The sequence below is a fragment of the Podarcis gaigeae genome (assembly GCF_964106915.1).
Source record: "Podarcis gaigeae genome assembly, chromosome: 1".
NCBI classification, from domain to species: Eukaryota; Metazoa; Chordata; class Lepidosauria; order Squamata; family Lacertidae; genus Podarcis; species Podarcis gaigeae.
The window spans coordinates 15,188,594-15,209,218 of NC_139678.1; the positions used below are offsets into that span (position 1 = coordinate 15,188,594).

Genomic DNA, 20,625 nt, shown 5'->3' on the forward strand with positions numbered 1-20,625 from the left:
AAATAAAAAAATGAGTACTTTCCTCCTCCTATATGTGAATTAGAAAAATCACTCTTAGCTCAGTTGTGGAGCTGCTTCTTTGAAACTGGGGCCTTCTGTGTTCAGTTGCTGGCATCTCCAGTTAAAAGGATCAGTTAGAGGGTTATAAGAGAAGCAGAAGTTACTGCTGCAGATCTGTATACACTGTAGTGCCCTAGAGTTTGGTCTGGTATAAGGCAAATTTCCTGTGATCAGTTTAAAAACAACTGAAAATACTGTCCCTCACACACAGTCTTGAGACAGCTGTGCTCACATTGGTGAGGGTTTCCTTAGTCTTGTTTGCAAATCTCTTTTAGTTCCTTTTCAAATAGTATTTTAAATTTATGAGGACTAGTTAATTCCTTAATTAGCATGAATGTGTCTATAGTTCACGCTGAAGATATTCTGAGGTCATTCAGTACAGTGATACCTCTAGTTATGAACTTAATTCATTCCGGAGGTCCGTTCTTAACCTGAAACTGTTCTTAACTAGAGGCGTGCGATTTCCGTTCTCATCCTGAGGCAAAGTTCTCAACTCAAGGTAACTCTTCCAGGTTAGCAGACTTTGTAACCTGAGGCGTTTGTAACTCGAGGTATCACTATAGTATCTATAATGCCGCATGGACAGCTCACATTATCCTCTGTTGCTTATCTCTTGCTTTATTTTCAACTACTGTTGCAGTATTTTTTGAAGCATGCAGTTTGTTGAAGGTAGGCATGTTGGTTGCTTGGATGTAAACTGATGCAGTGACAGATCCAGGAAATCCTGATTCAGTTTTCAAGTTGGTTACAAAGAGAGAGGTTTTTTTTTTCTTGGAAAGGAGACTCGGATTAAAGGTGTATATCTTTTGTTCTGATTTAGTTTCCATGATACTTCCTCATAGCATACGTTCTCTAATATGCTCTCATTTCACCCTTTCTGAAACCACAATAAAAGTTAAAATCTTCATAGAATATCAAATGAGCCCTCTATAAATTATTTTAGGTTACAGCATCAACACTCAAATATTAATACCAGCTGAATGGTGAACTTGCATAATTTTGAGTACAAATGGTTCAGTAATGTATGGTACGTCACTGCAATGTCGTAGCTTACAGAAACGATATGATTGGAAGACAGACAAAGTTGGGAACAATTTGACAAACTTTGTTCTCCTTTTATTAATTAATTTAAAAGTATTTAAAGCCTTTTCTGTGTTGTCAGTACAGATCAGTAACATACACACAGACACCCTACTCACACTAAGTGTGGGTGTGGAGAGGGAAAGTTAACATCTCTTCAGTGTGATAGGCTTGTTTGAATTTGTACTGTATGTAGCTGTATCCAGGCCACTTAGTAACATTACAAATTGAACATGACTCTGTGTAAACAGCATGGTATTTCCTAATTAGAATATGTTACGGCAAAATCTGGGTGCGAGGCTGCTCTGCCACCCAGCTCATCGGACTAAGTCCGTGGGTCCCTGCGGAGGAAAATGAGCTCAGCCGGAGACAGGAGCAAACTGCAGAAGATCCAAGTTTATTGCGCAACAGGTTCAAGGCGAGATTGAACAGTGAGAAAGGGGTGACATGAGTTTTTGAAACTCCCTCCATGTCCCAGAATACAGTGCAAAACACGTCATGAATACATTAAAGAGAGGTTTGGTTACACAGATTACATCATGAATATATTAAAGGGAGGTTGGGTTACACAGATTAACATATGGAGGAGGGAGGGGGGAATATGCAGAGCTGGAGATATGCACAGATAAACACTTCCTGGGGATGAGAAAACAATGGTCCCAAATATGCATAGTCTGCCACCTGACATTGCCTGGAGGAAAGGCTGATCAGAGCGATTTGACAGGATTAGGGTCTTGACACCTTGCTTGAGGGATTATGCTGGACAGGGGAGGTGTGATGGAGTCCTAGAGAAATTGAGCAAACTGGCACGCTGATTTTCTATGAATTTTATAGATTTTAGTCCCTTTTGACAGGTTAAGATTTCAAACTTGAGACACATTAAGGGTGATTTCTCTCAATGGTTCCAAGTTTTACATAAACCTCCTCTCCCCCCCCACAGTTCCCCCTCCTTCCTCTCTCTTCTATTTAAAAATCAGACTTCAAAGTCAATTCAAAGTTTCAACACATACAAATACATATGGGCCTTGACCAATCCTGTAAATAAAGGGGCAGGAAAAATTTTGTCTGCAAATGGTAAGGCCGAAATAACTTAGAATGTTAAAAAAAAAAAAAAAATCCTATGAATTGACTCTCTGGCCATTTTTTCCCATATATAAGGGCGCGGCATTGTTCCACGAATGGCCAGAGGGATATTAGCCCTTTCCTGTACATAAAGGAAGCAGTCGCTTTGCTTGGGCTGAAATTGCTAGCTTTTGTTGGTGAATACTTCAATTGCTGAGTTTCCCTTTTTTGTTTTAAATCTAACCCTCTTTTAAAATCGACTCCTTACCCTTCCCTTATTCAAATTCTAATTTTGCTGAAAGATGCAACATTTCAATAGTATAAAAGATTTGCTGAGACATGAACTCCACACATGCACAGAGACTAGATCAGCTAAAAAAAAAAAGATAGGAAAAGAAGAGAGAGGAAGGAGGGGGAACTGTAGGGGGGGGAGAGGAGGTTTATGTAAAACTTGGAACCATTGAGAGAAATCACCCTTAATGTGTCTCAAGTTTGAAATCTTAACATGTCAAAAGGGACTAAAATCTATAAAATTCATAGAAAATCAGCGTGCCAGTTTGCTCAATTTCTCTAGGACTCCATCACACCTCCCCTGTCCAGCATAATCCCTCAAGCAAGGTGTCAAGACCCTAATCCTGTCAAATCGCTCTGATCAGCCTTTCCTCCAGGCAATGTCAGGTGGCAGACTATGCATATTTGGGACCATTGTTTTCTCATCCCCAGGAAGTGTTTATCTGTGCATATCTCCAGCTCTGCATATTCCCCCCTCCCTCCTCCATATGTTAATCTGTGTAACCCAACCTCCCTTTAATATATTCATGATGTAATCTGTGTAACCAAACCTCTCTTTAATGTATTCATGACGTGTTTTGCACTGTATTCTGGGACATGGAGGGAGTTTCAAAAACTCATGTCACCCCTTTCTCACTGTTCAATCTCGCCTTGAACCTGTTGCGCAATAAACTTGGATCTTCTGCAGTTTGCTCCTGTCTCCGGCTGAGCTCATTTTCCTCCGCAGGGACCCACGGACTTAGTCCGATGAGCTGGGTGGTAGAGCAGCCTCGCACCCAGATTTTGCCGTAACAGAATATAAGTGTGCATTTCTGATGGTCTCATTTCATTTGCAGAAATGATCAGAAGGTTAGTTTACTTTTGCTTATTAGGAAAGGGTTTTTTTTAAAAAATACTTAGAATGGATACTTATAAAATGGTGTGGTGTAGAAAGTGAGGAGGGATAAATCACCCAGTCTTATGCAGTAACATGTGATAAATTGAACCCAGATTTGAGATTCTAAGGTTCTTAAAATGAGCATTGAACTGAATATGCTTTCATTGTAACTTGAGTTGACGATGGTTGTACACACCAAAAGAGAGGGAGGATACACATAATCTCATATCTTAGTCCCTTAAATCCTAATTTGGCTGTACTGTACTGCAAAACAGCCCATGGGTGTCTCCTGCTGAAGCTGACGGGAAAATGTGAAAAAATGTCAGTATGCCACTGATTAACTACATGCTGGCAGTTAAGAGCAGGGGTTGGCTATCACTGTTGCATATTAAGTCTAGGAGAAATGCCTTGGAAAATGATTTCTATCCTAAATCATGATTTGCCTATAGTTTGATCATATATGTGCAGCAGTTTGAAATGGCAGAATCTTCAGGTTGTAGAATGAACTGTGTTACTTAGGGTAACGTTTTAAATCTACTTCCGCATCTCTTCATTTTTCTCCCCCCCCCCCCCAGCAAGTAAATAAGCTCATGAGGGGAAAATGTTTTAGCTCTATTTCTGAGGAGTGAACTAGTTTTCTGTTTTCAGGGAATCTTTCATGCCATGAAGCATTCAAAAATGTCTTCTGCTTGTACTCTGGAGTGGTGCAATTCATACCACTATTTCAAGAGCCTACCACCTCACTCTTCTATGCTGAATTAATTAGGATCTAGACTACATTAATTAAGAGGCAAGTTAGTGTCTGGAAAATACCACATGCACAAGACTTTCAGGTTTGTGAGTCTCTGTGCAGATGGGGAAAGTATTAACTGCAATATCATGGAACAGGCTGTTGAAGCATGCCTTCCTGGGGAAGCAGCCAGACCCATTAAGACCTACCCAGCTATCTAATCTTGCATACTGTGGATGCTGCTGTTCCACATTCTTAAAAAAGAAAGCACACTAAAATATGATGTAAACAAGAGGCTTGGCCAGTGATCTGAAGTATTCTGATGGGGTAACAGTAGAAATCAAAGCATAAAGCAGCATTCTGTTCTTTGATTGTTAAAGCAGAAAATATTTTACCCTGAAATCTCTTGTAACTTTAGGTATTATCCCCAGTAATAATTAATTCCACGGCCTCAGTATCTGTTCAGCATTCTTATCAGCCTCCAGAGTCTTCTCTTACAGCAGTTTTCACAGTAAAAATCTTAATGTGTTCCTGCACTAGTTCCTAAAGTCTTGCATATGTAGCTCTGGCACGACTGCAAAACTCATTTTAAAAGTTATTTGCAAAGACTGCTCTGTGTCTCAAGATAGGTTGCATGTTGCACTAGGTTATGTTATTCCTATGTACATTTAATTCAATAGGAATGACTGTGCACTGCATATGAACAGCCCCTGAATCTGTGAGCAACCTCTGAGGCCCTTCTCTGTCTGCTTCCTCCACAAGAGCTGAGGAGGGTAGCAAGGAGAGAAGAGACCTTTTCTATGGTGGCTTCCCGTTTGTGGAATGCTCTCCCCAGGGAGGCTTGCCTGACACCTTCATCACATATATTTAGGTGCCAGGAGATAGCATTTCCATTCTCCCAAGCCTTTGGCTAATTAAGCAGTCTATGGCTTTTAAAACTGCATTTGTGGAAGGGGTGATTGCTTTGTTTGTTGTTATGCATTTTTGTGTTTTTATACTGTAACCCTTCTGTGATCCTCGGATGAAGGGTGGTATATATAAGTTTATATAGTAGTCAGCATTATCATCTGTGCAATTACATTGATTACTCTGGCTCACAAGAGAGCCTGACCTTTTAAAATGGTGTTGCAATAATGTTTGGAGGCTCCACTAAGTTTTACCTCCATTCTAAAGCTTGAAGAACATGTTATCATACTTACTGTTTTCAGCTCTAAGGGGGTGGGGATAATTTGCCCTAGGACACTAGGTATTTAAAAACCCACTCAAAGCTATGTTACCAGTCATTGTAAGAAGAGTATTTTTTTTTCTGACTGTGAACCAGACCACAGTGATCTGGTTCAGCTGTACTGTTAAGCCATGGCTTAGCATTAATGAGAATGAGTCACAGCAGCCTTTGGTTCCTGCACTTTCCTCTGCTCTTCTTGTCTGTATGGGTTGCAGCAGCGGAATTGGTCTGTGGGGCCCTTTTCATTCACCTAAATAAATGTGACTATGTCTGAAAATATGAGGGGAGTGCAGAGTGAGTTAGTTAATAACATGTGTTATCTTATCATGAGACTCCAGATCTTCTGGTGGGATGTTTTGTTTTGTTTGCAAAAAGGTGTCATACAAAGCTTTTGTCAATTGGCTCACTGAGAAGGAAAAACTGCACGTAATATTCTATCTAGTCAAAGCATTTAATAGAGTCTAAGGAGTTTAAATTAAACAGTGAGATAGATAAATTAAAATTGTGAGCCTCAGAAATAAATGGCATGCACAGAGTACATCTGCCTCTCCAATAAGATATCTGTTTGTATTTAATAAGATGAGTCCACAGCAGTAACTTCATTTTGAAGTATAAATACATTGGATTTTATCCCTTTTGCCAGTCCAGCTTAGAGGAGACCCATGACTAATTTAGGCTCATCAATTTCAGTGGGTCTGTTCTGAGTTGGACTAGCACTGGCTACAACCACATGATATATGGAATCACTGCTAACATCAGGTGATTGGCAGGTCACGAACCCCACCCATCTGTCAGATTTGACTTGACGGGTAGGGTGATACCGATCTAGAAAGCTAGAAAAGGTTCGCCACACCTGCTGTAGGCTATTAGGCCTGGGAGAGAAATATGCTCAGGCGGCAACAGTTGCTGGATCCTAGCATCTTCCTGTAATTTCTTAGTTGTCTGTATTGCAAATTTCTTGCCAAGTGCCATTATGGTAAAAACAATGGGCTGTACTTAATGCATATGTTCAGTTGTCATAATAGTGGTGCTATTATTGCTTTTGAATTGAGAACTTTGACAGGACACTCAGAGAGTGCTTGACCTGTTGGCTAAGCTGCTGACTTCTCTGCTACACCCAGGGATAGCTATTGCCTTATTTTTGACACTTCCCTTAGCACCTTATTTTTAAAACAAAAAAAATTCCTTCCAGTAGCACCTTAAAGACCAACTAAGTTAGTTCTTGGTATGAGCTTTCGTGTGCATGCACACTTCTTCAGCACTTCTTTAAGGTGCTCCTGGAAGGATTTTTGTTTTGTTTTGACTATGGCAGACCAACACGGCTACCTATCTGTAACAACACCTTATTTTTGTGTGTTTGTCTGAGGGAGTGAACGTATGCCTATTGGAACATAGACTATCTGTAATAGGGGAAAGGGCATAAACCTATTCTTAAGCACAACTTGAAATGTTCTAAGTATTTGCTTCATTCTGTATTTTATGTGACTGATGTAATGCTTTAAGGCAATTTTTCTGGACACTGATTTGACTAGTCTTTGTACAACACTGATCTGCAGCTAGTTTTTGTGAGAGATTAAAAGATAGTAGGTCAGGCTTGTTTCCCCCACTCCTCATGAACTCAACAAATTTCATTCCTAGAGCTCTCTGTTAGCAATCACTTCCTTAATACATCCTGCAGACAACTGGGGTCGGGGGCAAAGTGTTACTCTTCAGAGGTCTTGATTTGGCCCTGTAGCCTCTGTTGCTATTCTAATGCAAGGTAACATTAGGGAAAAAATGCTGATTGAAACTGGCTAGTGTTAGCTTGTAAAGAGCTGTGTGACTGGTTACTTGTATCAGGTAAAGAAGATGTTCAGGTGGGGAACTTTTGTAAATTAGTGATAACATGCCATAGGTTGCTAATACCTGTATAGGTGAGACGGCATTCCAGTAACCTTTGTGGGATTACTTGCAAGGTTGGGCTATTATGCAGACTTTAATTTGTGATTTTCTCTTTATTTTCAACAGCGAAGCCATTTACTCAGCTGGTGAAAGAAATGCAGCTTCATCGAGATGACTTTGAAATCATAAAAGTGATTGGGAGAGGTGCATTTGGTGAGGTAAGATGCCATTGGAGCTCAGTTTTAGATACATTGTCTATTGTAAGTTTTTGGTAAATACACTGCATGCTTTACTTTCAAACTGTTTCTCTTTTAACTATTTTTAGTTCATTGGACTAAGTGAATTCCAAACCACAAAAGCTTATGGCACAATAAAATAGCTTGGTTTTAAGGTGCTTCAGGAATCTTTATTGTATTTGCTAAATTAAACCAATTCCCCCACCCTTTTAGAATATTTAACTCTATAGCTGCCATAGCCTAGGGGTGAACACTTCATACATATAGGACTGAATCCAGTTGGGTCCTTCATTTTGTGGAAGGGCTTTTGATCCAATGGAGGCCTCCACTAATGGAAGAGGAAAAAAATACAGTTTTCACTGATTTTCCTTGCAACCCTAAAAATCTGCTCCAGAGAGTTGAAAGACAGCATGCGCAAGAAGTAGGAGAAATAGGCAAAAAAAATCCCTCCCTTCCACTTGTGGATCAAAGATGCTTCCATGACACTATTGGGTAGAACCCATAATGTGTTGGAATTCCGGCTAGCCTAGCATGAGGCAAAAAGTTTGTAGCGGCTAGTGATCTGAATTGTAAAGTGCACAGGAAAAAATGTTAGCTTTTATTGATGGGGATATAGTGTGAAAAATGTAGAGAATTGTTTGTTAATTATCTTCTATTGAGGCAGGATTTTGGAAATCACATCTAAAGATAGTAGCTAAATTATCAAAGTGATGGTAAAGTGACATAACGCATAACGTTTTGTCTTGAAGATAGCATTCTGTTAAATCCAAGAGAATGTATGCTTCCATGATAAATGGGAGTGGAATAAATGTTTTAAGAGCCTTCTCAGTCATATACAATACTGTGAGATTTATTTTGGTAAAAGGGCTATCTCGGTGTCTGGGCAAGTACTTCTGCCTTCTCAGACCTCACTTAAGTAATTGTACTGGATTCCGGGAGAATGTTGCATGCTGAAAAGAGTTCAGGGTGTTCTTTGGATTCATCAGCAGAATCTGGCTGCAATTGCATAATCCCTTTAGGTTCTTCCTAGGCTTGTGTATGTGAACTGGGAGTTCTCATTTCCTACCCCCTTCCCAATAGCAACTCGTTACAATGCACCAGAAGCTGGTTTTGAAGGTGGTTGGAGCTACCACTTGCTAGGGAAGCATGCAGAGCTGCTTCTGAACTAACAAGGGCATTGCTTGTGCAACTGGATCTCTTGCATCGGTATTATATTTCCATGGGAGATTTAATCATTGACCTGCGTCAGCATCCTTGATTTCTGGAAACACAAGCTGAACGGAAAGAGAATTGAAAATTGTATATCAGTGGTATTTCCAGTCCTAGACCCTGAACTGGAAGTCCAGCCTTTGGTTAATAGCCTTTGTTTATTGCATGGTATTGGTTCCCTGACAAATCAGATCTTTAATTTATAAAGGGACACTTCCAGTCCTTGGGAACACTTAGGAGGCTGCCCTATACTGAATCAGACTCACTAGTCCATCCAGCTCAGCCCTGTCTTTACTGATTGGTTCTTCAGGGTTTCAGACAGGGGCCCTCTCCTCCCCAACCTGGAGAGGCTGGGGATTGAACCCGAGGCCCCCTTCATGCAAGGCAGATGCTCTGTCACTGAGCTACACTTCCATGCTTCTAGTGGTTTGTAGGAGAGACCATTATACTCTTCAGAGTATACTTCGGTTTAGTAGTCTAGGGATTTTATTTTTTGATTCCCTCTATTGCATTTTGCAAACTTTGAGTATTTAACCTGTTCTAAATAAACTATTACTCTGTCTTTTAATTCAGACCATTACATTGTATTTTTGTTAGATAAAAAGTTTACATAATCTTCAGAATGGGAAGCTCAAGTCTTTGTTTAGAAACCATTGATTACAACACTATTGAATTAATAAAAATGACATTTTGGGTTGTGGAATGATGTGGCTTAATATGGTGTGGCTAAGCAGCATGCATGTTCTCCCATCCCAACAGTCATATTAGCTGTGATGATGCTACTGATTTTGCTTTTGGTGTTCTCCACATCAAAGTGCAAAGGACAGGTGCATGTCTTGTAAATATGTAGGACTGTTAAAGGCCCAGGTGCATGCTCATTGCATGTTTAGGAAAAGGTATATGTAATGTTGTGCTGCTTTGGCTTCTGATTGGTCAATAAGGGAATGGTCTCTTTCTGCCATGTGGATGAAGAGTGGCTGTGTTTACCTAACTTTAGGTGCTATAGTGTTTTAGAATGGGCCCCTCTGGGTCATCTGTAGAAGGTGACGTGTGGTGCTGTGTTTTGGAAAAGAGACTAGATAAAGGAGAAAATATTAAGAAGAGCCCACAGTTACCTATACTATCAAGATATTTTATTTCTACTTACAATCGCATGGTCTGTTTTTATAATGCAGCATGTAGAATGTGTCCTGGAAAGAGAGGATTTGCTTCAAATTCATTTAAATAGGAACCCATCAATGAAGCAATTGGCCAGTTTTTTGCTCCTGATGTTGCTGTCTGTTCTAATTTGGTGAAGTTCCTGTATCCTATTTTAGAGCTTTACCAGCTCCTGGCTTGTATATGGTGTATATGTTTGTCTCTCATATAGCATTTGCAACAGAATAAGTTCTTTTCCTCCTTGTGTTTTCTCTCAGTGGCTTCCGATTTGGAGAAAGGAACAGAGAAAAACATCCTGTTATTCTACATTTCTGTTGTTTCCATTAATTAATTAATTAATTGAGTGATTACCTATTTTATTATTATTGATTAGAAGATTTTAAAAATAGCAGAACATTTAGTTTTGATTTACCTTCCCTAACCCGGGGGGCAGGGGGGGGGGGACAGTTCTCCAACTGATCCCTCTCCTTGATTGGAAGAGGTTTTGCATTGTAACTCTGCACTTAAGTTCTGTCCACAAACCGAGGAAGACGGGTTTTCTTGCTGTACTTTAATCTTTAATCTGGAAAGCTGTCTTAACATCTATAATCCATGGAATCTTAAATAGTTTTAGTTTATTAGAAATTTATTCAGCCTGAGAAGTATTTTAAGGATTCCTCCAAATATAGTACATACAAGTTAGATATATTCTGAAATGCAGTAGAACAGTAAAGCATGTTTGTGAAAATGCCCAGACCAGTTTTAGATTATGCAAGTGCTAGTTTACATTATATAGCTTTCTTAATTAAATAACCTTGTGCAAAAAGGCTGAAGATTAATATGTATTAATATGATAAGCATTTAATGAAAAGGTTAGTGTACCCATGTTGGCTTTTTCAGTTGCTTAATGTCACACACACCCAAGAAATATTTCAGTACAATTCTTTATATAAATAAGCCTCTGAGGCTAATTTTAGGTTTATTAGTGTTCATTATTTCATGGTAAAGGCAAACAAATTCATTATATTAAAACAAAGAATCATGCAGCAGCTCAAATACATAAGGTGGAATTCAGTGTAACAAAGGTCATTCCATCAGTGCAAACATTTCTGCTTGCCTGACAGAACAATTTCCTCCTTCATCTCTCTATACACTATTCTGGGGCAGTGTTCGAAATTAGCAGGGCACCAGATGCATTTTGCACCTAAAGATTTTCCATTTGTGAGCACCTCAAAAAGTCTGGGTGCTATTTTTTGTGTTTGGCTGACGCTCAAGGATTAATGAAATGTATGTCCTTTGAAGCCTTGAAGTATATGTTAAGGATAGATAATATGTTAAGGAGTTTAACAATAAAGAGTAGAGTGTTTTGAAAACTCAAGTATGGTACCAGTATTTTTATTGTAAACACCAAATTAAACATCTATTAACAATTTAGGCTACAAATATGATATTAAAGATGTATCACTTTTGTGAATTGCATATTAATCCATGCTTACTAAAATAATAGATAAAAAGTGTCCCCTCCCCCAGCTACTAGGCATTCTGTTTTGGTGCCCACCACCCAGGTCCCAGAAGCCATTTGGCTCCTAGCTTTTCTACTCCAGTTTCTAACACTGTTCTCGGGGTTCTCCTGACCCTCCAGAGCAGATTTTGGGGGAGTTGTGGCGGGAAGCAACCAAAGGCGCCGACTCCATGGGGCCTGAGGGGGCCCAAGCCCCCTCAAAAATTCGTTTGGGGGGGCTCTGCCCCCCAAAAAATTTAAGAAAATTATTAGTTATATTATGCTTTGTAAAATGACAAAATTATGTTGGTATTTTTTATTTTCCTTGTTTGACGATAGTTACCTTTTAAAATACATTCAGTAATGAGTTAAAACAAAGCCACTCCCGATCTAGAGAGGGGGTGGGGTTGCGGGCTCTCGACCCATCAACAATCTCGCGGGGCTGGTGTCAGCCCCGCGAGAAGCGGGGATTCCCCCTAGCTCATTAATATTCACCGCCCACGGCGGCAGCCAATCGGCTGCCGCAAAGGGCGGGCCCTCACAGGTTCACTTAAGGTTGGGGCAGCCCGGGGCTCGCCCCTTTCGTTCCCCCAGCAGCAGCGGTTTGGAGGTCTTGGGCCCCCCCAATATTTTTTATAAGTCGGTATGGGCCCCCCCAATATTTTTTATAAGTCGGCGCCCCTGGAAGCAACATTGAAATAGCAGAATTCCTTGAGCTGGCTTCTACTGATAGTTCAATCTGGTCCCTGTTTTATGCCATAAGAAAATGTTAAGTGTTTCAACGCTCAAAAGTTTGTTGCAGGAAAAACAACAAACAGAACTACCCCCTCTTGTCAACTGTGTTAAACAATACAGCCTGATCTTCACATTAAAGCACAATGTTCAATTTACACCTAGTATTTGGGCTTGCTCCCATTAAGTTCTAAACATTATTTTCTGGTACAGAGAGGATTTGGGTTTTTGGTTGTGTGATGCAGCCATGGTTCCACTTCCTTAAAAGCCACAACTGCTTTGTATTGATAAGTCCATTGTGTCACACAAAATGGACAGGCACATAGAGGGGAAAATGACTTCAAATCTATTTTTTCCCTATAGAATAAAGAGCAGAATGGTTCTTTCCTCCCCAAAAGAACTCTTATATATTTTGTGAGCAAATAAAGGACACTTAGTAGCTGTTGTTTGCACATTTTAGTCTAGACAGTGAATTTTATTCAAAGTACAGGCAGCAGCTTGGTTGTCAGTTTAAATGATTAATGACACGCATATGTGAAAAATAGTATATTTTTCAAAATACCAAGCAGCAGATTGGATTGAACAGGGAATCATATAAAGGGATGGCTGCCTGTATAGGTTATTTATCACTTCTGCAACAATACATTCCTAATATGAGCAGAAGTCCAAGAGTTCAGTATGGCTAATCATTATTCCATTTTCTCAGTATGAAGATAGATTTAAAAATGCTTTTGTGTTTTCTGGATTGCTTTTCAGTGGCCAGAAAACTGATAATGAACTATGCAGATCATGCCTTAAGTGCCCAATCACAGTGCAAAGGTGTAGTTCTTTCATGAATGAGATACTGATGAAAATTCCTCTTGTAATCTAAGCTGTAATGACTGCCTGATCTAGTGCCCAGATTTAGACAGTGGCTATGGAAGATGTACTGCTACATTTGCTGTTGCTGCTGAAACAGGCATAGGGCATCCATCAATTTCTGTTTTGTTTTAACCTCTTGGGTCCTAAAACCTTATTGTGCATAACCCCTTATCCCAACCCCTTACAGTAACTTCTTCTCTTGTCTTCCTATGTTGGAATTGTGTGTGTTTGAGGAGGGATATAATCCCGTGCTCCTCAATTGATTTATAGGCAATAATCTTAATACAAAGGAGTTACTCCTCATTCAGCTAGATTAATGCCACCTAACAAAGTATATGAGCTGCCTGGGGACAACTCACAAATTTGGGGTTAGAGTTTGTATAACAGCTAGGTCATAGGACTGAATTAAGAATATACTACTGACCCACCGCATACACTAGTGCAAGCTAGTCAATACAGCACGCTCAGTTACAGGCAGCCCCTGTTTACACAGGGGTTATGCATACGGCGGTGAAATCATGTATCATTGAAACCGTAGAAAAAACCTGCAAGCACCCTATCCCACCCCTTTAGTGATGTTTCATTGACACCTTTATGACGTTTCTGAGTTCAGCATGATGCATGTATACATGTTCGCACACAAATGAACGTATGTAAATGGGCTGCCTGTATAACATGACAATATAACAGGAACAAAAGTTTTAAAAATGTAAAATAGAGAAACATTGAGACATTGAGGCTTAATTCTTGGCCTTTCTGGATGATATGTAGACCCATTTCAATCTGGCTTCAAGTCCGGCTTTGGAAAAGAGACAGCTTTCATGACCTACTCTAGAAACCAGACAGTAGGGAGTGTGCCTTTCTTGGTTTTGTTGGCTGTTAGTGCCTGTCATTGATTATGGCATCCTTCTGCATAGCCTGGCTGGGCTGGAACTTAACAACAATTTTTTTATGGTGCTTCCATTCTTTTCCGGAGAAGCTGTTTCAGAAAGTGGTGCTAGCGAACTTCTACTCATGCCCTTGGCCTGAGGAAATCTCTATGGGATTCTGTTACGTCTTCCATGTTGTTTAATATCTATAGTGAATTGCTGGAAGAGTTTGAATGAAGATTTGGAATTGGGTTCTGCCATGCAGGCCAGACGGAGGTGCTCCTCAGTATTTTGGTCCTCCAGAGGAGTCCAACAAGGCAGCCTGGTTACTTCAGCACCACAGAGAGCTCCGATGGAGCAAATTGCTCCAATGAGGACCAGAGGTCACCTATGATTCTTTGGGCCTCTGCCTCCAGTTTTCGTCTCCTGTGGTTTTTTCTTTTAAATGGGGGGGGGGGGTACTCAAGGGCACACAGTACTGACACCTCTCTCTCTCTCTCTGATTAAAAAGTGTGACAACTTTTACAACTCATGGTGAGTAGTGGCACCCATTTTTCTAGGGAAAAACGCACTGCACCCTACTAGTTGAAAAACTTCAGATGCAAAGGTCCCTGCTCTGGTTCTATGGACTCTGTTGATATAGAATCCACACCAGCAGCCTTGAACTTAAGATCCTCTGGTTCAGAGGGTCTCCGATCGCCACTGTTGGTCTCAAAGACAGAGTTGAGTTCCTAAGTCCAGTGATCCTGATTGGGTGTCCTGGACTCTAGAATCATGGCATTCTAGTCAGTAGAGTTACAGTGTTATATGGGGCAGGAAGCCAGGGTATAAACATTTGAATGAATAAATTTGGAAGGCTAGGGTAGGATAAAGGAATATAGTTGGAAACTTTTAAGTAGCTTTTTTATTATGAATTGTAGTATTTGGATTTCAATGCATTTTGTTGTTTTCTATTGGCATTCACAGTTGTGGCTTCTGTGTTTTAGAACTTAGCTCTGCAACCATGAAACCTACATTTTAAAAAAAGAAAACAGTCGCATACCAGATAAGCAGTTGGTATTAGAAATTTCATAGAATAAGCAGCCCTGCTTATAGTTGTATGTCAGCAGTAGTGGAAAGCTAAACTAATCCTACTTTCTACTGCTCTTTAGAACCTGCTAGTGCTTGCTTCACTGATTTCGAGAAAACGTGCAATTGTCAAGGTGCCAAGACTCATTACAGTGTTGTAATGAGTCTCCCACTTAGCTGCCCAGATTTTAAGATAGTGTGTGTGTTCTCTCCCAAAATTAACTTCGTTTAGTAGAAGTGATGATACTAGCCTAGGAAATAACATCATTGGGGGAGGGCTGTAGCTAGAGGCAGAGCTACCCTGAGTAGTAGAACATCTGTCTTGCATGCAGAAGGTCCCATTCAATCCTCAGCATCTCCTGGTAGGCCTGGGGAGAGACTTCCTCTCTGAAATCCCAGAGGGCCACTGCCAGTCAGTGTAGACAATACTGAGCTAGATGGACCAGTAGGTCAGACTCAGTATAAGGCAACTTCCTATGAATGATACATTAGCTGTAGCCAAAGGGTTCCACCAACCTCACCCACCAAAGTGTCTCTAAATGCATTTCATTGAAGAGCAGTCTCTTCTCTTTTTGTGACAGGACATCCACAATTGTTTTTATTGAGCTATGGGATATAGGGAACTTCCACATTTCAGGTCAGATTTATTTGGCCTTCTAACCCAACATAGTCTCTTGCATCACTTGCTTCCTGGTGCCTTTTAAGTAAAGCTGTTAGAGATGAGTGAGACATCCTTTAAGTCCTGGGTTAGTAACTAAGTTTTAAATGGAATCATATTTTGAATAAAGCAAGAGATGGAGAGCCAGCAATGCTGACTTTGCTGTGCAATCCAAGACAAAGGCAAATAATTATTGAATCCATTCTCTATCAGCATTAGCTGTGACCAGAAAGGCTGACCAAAAGGCTGACCATTCCTTCTGAGACAAAGGCAAAGGAATCCTAGAAAGAAACCAAGGTGCTTAACATAAAACATGTTTCCTTGCATCCAAGGTCTATGCTTAGGGCCAGATTTGAATCCGTGGGTCACAACTGGCTTTTCTCTTAACCTTTTGTCTGCTTTGCTCATTTTAGAGGGGTGTATGTGGTCACGTTTATTATAATTGAATTAATCTAGAATCACTTCTCTGTGCTTGTGCTCAAGTCTATGGCATTAAAGAAAATTCTCAAGTACAATTTGCAAACATGGAGCTGGAGCTGGAAAAATCTTGGGCATTTAAAAATTGTATGGTGCCCTAGGATCTGGGAGTTTCCAGTGCTTTGCCAATCTGACACGTGCTGAAGAATGGGGACAGGTTCATAATCTCTACGGCTCTTTCAGCCACCTAAACTGTGTATGACAGAGTGATAAAGGTTGCAGATCTGTATTAGGAGTGTGCACCCTAAGCTTGGACAGATGTTTTCTATTGGTCTTGTAGTAAAATCATGCTGCTACTAAATACTCACATATAGGTCATTATGTGCATATCTTTCAAATACTTGTTTAACTTGGCCCCCTTCAAACTGGTGTCTAATTTGTTTCCTTCTAGGGTACTAGCTCTTGTTTTGTGTGGTTACTCTGCATAAACTTCTTATTGACTGGAGGAGCAGTGTGAAATTTCCAACTGGTGGACCTAATTAGGTCCGGCAGGCTTCCCCATTTGGCCCCAAGGGAATTTTGGCTAAGCCATGCCCACCTGCCTTACACCTGAAGTCATATATAACATCAGGAGTGGTGCAGGTAAAGGTGCAGCTGAGCCAGAAGGAGGTGTGCAGGTACCTGCAAAACCTTGTGCAAATTGCTGTGTACCAGGCTTCACGAGCTACAATAACCAGGTGGTTTCTTAAGATCTAATGAGCAGCAAATCGTCAGTGCTTCGTGAATTATGCCTTTGCCAGTGTGGTTTGATTTGAAACCGTGCATGCAGAAACAGGCTACTTGTCAATATCAGGTGCTTTACAGCTGGCCCACAAAGGGTGGTGGAAATAACTACCTTACCTGCTGGCCAGATCCAGCCCCCCCCTCCCGCCGCCTAGAGACATAGGGCTGGATCCAGTTGTGCTTTTCTGTTTGCAGAAGGGACTTTTATCCAACAGATGCTTCTGCTAATGCAGGGGAAGATTATTTTCATCAGTTCCTTTTCACTATAGCAGTCCCCTGTACCCTGAAAATCTATTCCATAGGTTGGGAATCCTTCCAGAACCTGCTGGAAGTGGTTCAGGGGACAGCAGGGGGAAGTGGGAATCAACACACACACACAAATCTCCCCCAATTATTTATTTACAAGAATTCTTCACACCCTTCACCATAAGATCCCAGGGTGGGCTTTGCCAATATAATGTTCAGTTATTAAAACAAAGAAAACAATTACAGTTATAAAAATAAGTAATGCCATTCCAACCAGAATGGTGTCTTTTGTTAGTGGACACTTCTACTAAATCAAAGACTCTTTCATGAATGGAAGGACATAATAATATGCATCCCATAGTAAACAAATACTGCTGTTTCTGGTAAATAATGTGTAGAAAGTGGCCATTTTGTGCTGAGGTTCTGTTCCTGACCACCACATTTGTTGGTGGAGCATGTATAAGCATACCCTGCCCCATTAAGCCTCCTTTTGGGTCCAGAAGCACCCACATCGGTGATCACCCCTGAAATGGTTGTCGCCTGTGCAGTCCCCCCACATCTTCATATAAAAGGCTTCCCGTTTATTTGTTCATAAGTATTTGGTGGCACATGACCCACTGTTTACCCTTAGGATGTGCAGGTTTGCATGTGTATATTTCCTAGTAGTCCTTATTTAAATATGAAACTGATTATCAGTAGCATGTTGATCTCCCCCAAATTTACAGTAGGGTGTAATGTAAGATGACATTCATATTGTGATATACTTTGTTCATCAGAAAATGTATTTCATTTCAGAAGTTATCAATCCATTCAAAATTGTTAAAATGTCATTGACTTCATTTTTTAAAATTTTAAATCCAGGTTGCAGTTGTTAAATTGAAGTGCACGGAACGCATTTATGCAATGAAGATTCTAAATAAATGGGAAATGCTTAAAAGGGCAGAGGTAAGTGCAGTATTTCCAATTCATATATTTCTTTTTTTTTTTTTTAAATGGCATTAAAGAAAATCACAGTGAACTTCAGCCAGATTAGAAAGAATTACTGCATGAGCATATAGGAGCTTGATTCCTCCCTGCAATCCCCCCCCCCCAAAGTGAGCTGCTTTAATGCAATCAAGTCTGACAGTCCCTTCGAGGCATCTGTTGTTCTCAGCAATACTGTGTATTCATTTACCAGACAGTCTGCCCTAGTTTTTTTTACCATGAATTATATTGGCCAGATTTTTGTTTACTATAAAACCAAGTTAAAGACTACATGGAGGCTTCAGATTTCAGTTGATATGACATACAGAGCCACATGCTAAATGCATTATTCAAGACAAAGAATGTAAGTTTGTGCAATTTGAAAGTCAAGTCTTCAAGGAGGATAGTTAATTGAGGGAGGATTTTTTTCAGTTCATTAAAAAAGATCAGAATGTATTTGTGAAAGGAAAATACTGAAGCACTGTTGATCCCTTAATAAATGTAATACTTGGTTCAGAAATGTTATAAATTCCTTAATAGACCCTTTACATACTTTTAAAAAGACTGGGACACAATATGCTGAATAAAGCATCTTAGCATAGTATGCATCACAGTAGAATCAGTGAAAAATGCATTAGCAAAAAACTAAACAATGATAATTTATAACAAGACATATATGACATTTAGCAAGAACTCTCAGAAGTACAAAGGAAATTTGGTTGCAAAGTTCACATACAAGTCTAGTGCCTAGTTTTCATTGGACAGACATATATATGACTGGATGCTGCATTGCATTGTGGGGATACCATGTCCAGTTTCTGGTACAATACATACAACCTTTATCAATCGTTAGAGTTTCATAGCTCTCCAGTTCTTTAGTTACCACTTTATTTTTCATGTAAGAAGTCCTGGGAAATAGTTTCTATTCTGCACACATAGATATAGTCCTAGCTGCTGCTAGAAATCTGTCACTTCCCTGTTCCATGGCTTGTTCAGATGTTTGAAAGGAAAATGACACCATTTCCTTCCCTACCCTGTATGGCTTGGTTTTGCTATCTGTTGAACGGTGCTAACTTCTTTTTCTTACTACTACTACTACTACTACTACTACTACTACTACTACTACTACTGTTGTTGTGGTGGTTATATTGTTATATTTATACCCAGCCACTCTGGGTGGCTTATAAATGGTTTTGCTGTGTTTATATGCCCTCTGAGGGAAATAAATATAGAAATAAAAATTCTGGACTAGTTAAGAAGCTATATCAGACATATTGTATAAATTGGTCAGTTGGGAATGGTTAACGAGTTTGGTGATCAAAGGAATGTTTGACTTTGTAAAAAAAAAAAAAGAAGTAACTTTTACACTGCAATTTTTTAATGATTTGGTGGTTTATAAATATTCATATAATAAGATACTGAGCCTTTTGGACTTGTCTTGAAATGTTCTTTTGATATATTGTAAGTAGTAAGTGGTTCCTTGCTATGAATATTGGTGTGTTGCAGAATTGGTGTAAACATGTATTTGCACCTGTGTTTTCTGCAAAGATATCAAATATTTAAAAGAACTCCTCTTTCCCATTTTAGACTGCTTGTTTCCGAGAAGAAAGAGATGTTTTGGTGAATGGAGACTGTCAGTGGATTACTACATTGCACTATGCCTTTCAGGATGAAAACTATTTGGTATGTGAAAACTGCAATTCTTTAAAGGAATGGGGCATTGACTCCTAGTTTCTCAGTTGGGTATCTTTTTTGAATCTAGAGCATTATCTGCCTGCCTGCTTGTGTCTTTATTGTAGAAGAAAAACAGATTCCCTACATCATTCATATACACTTTATTTTGCTCTTTTGATATGTTGATTTGTCATTAAACGTAATGAGCTAGAGTGAATTGAATTAGATTGTTCATTAAATGCTTTTATTCTCTAGTTATTTACCTTGGCTCAGTTGCATTATGTGTTATTTTATACACAAGATCCCAAGGCTTCTGCTCAAATCCAGGGTGGCATGACTGATTTGAGGGCCAACTGTGGCTTTTAGAATGTTAAGTTACAGCTCTGAAATATTTCTGAGGAAAAACACAGAAAAACTCCAACTTTAGAGTGCAGTCCTATGCATGCTTCTCCAGGAGCCAGTCTCACTTACTTAAAAGGGATTTATTCTTAGTAAGTATGCCTAGGTTTGCAGTGTCATTGCATATGTTTGGAGGGCTGGGGCTCAGCAGGGGGCAGCTGAACTGTCCAAGGGCTATTGCAGAGAAATTGCACCAAAAAATTACCTTGTGTCTTTGAAGAGAGTTATTGAGGAACAGACATGCACAGACAAGGGAACTTTATCCATACAAAATGGATGCAGTTCTTGGGAACCTTGGTCAAAGTTACTGTACCCAAATGATTGAGTAGCCAGATTTCCTTTTATTTTCTTGTACTTTTTTACAGTTATGTTTTCCAAATCAAATTAACCCTTCTCACCTTTGCGCAGTTTCTGCACTTAATTTTATTCTGTGTATCTTTTAATTTGAAGTATTTTTTTTTGAAAATCTTTCTTCACTGATTATCCTGTGGTTTGGAGACAGGAAAGCACAGAGAAAATAATGTGTTTGTGTTTTTTTTTAAAAAAAGTTTAAATAAAATCATTTAAATTCCAGAAAGCATTTTTGTCAGTATTGACCAAGAGTCCCAGAATTCTTACATGACAAGCAGTCAGTATCTTTGACTGTTGGCTGACCCATATTCTCAA

At 39.7% G+C, this 20,625-nt stretch overlaps 1 protein-coding gene across 8 annotated transcripts in view; it reads left to right on the forward strand.

Annotated features, from left to right (window-relative positions):
- CDC42BPB (CDC42 binding protein kinase beta) overlaps positions 1-20,625 on the forward strand; it is a 99,555-nt gene that overhangs the window by 18,992 nt on the left and 59,938 nt on the right. For all 8 annotated transcript variants that reach the window (XM_083730536.1, XM_083730537.1, XM_083730534.1 and 5 more), the window contains exons 2-4: positions 7,333-7,424; positions 17,785-17,868; positions 19,474-19,569. In XM_083730536.1, coding sequence (XP_083586662.1) covers positions 7,333-7,424; positions 17,785-17,868; positions 19,474-19,569 — 272 coding nt within the window. The remainder of the gene's footprint in view (positions 1-7,332; positions 7,425-17,784; positions 17,869-19,473; positions 19,570-20,625) is intronic.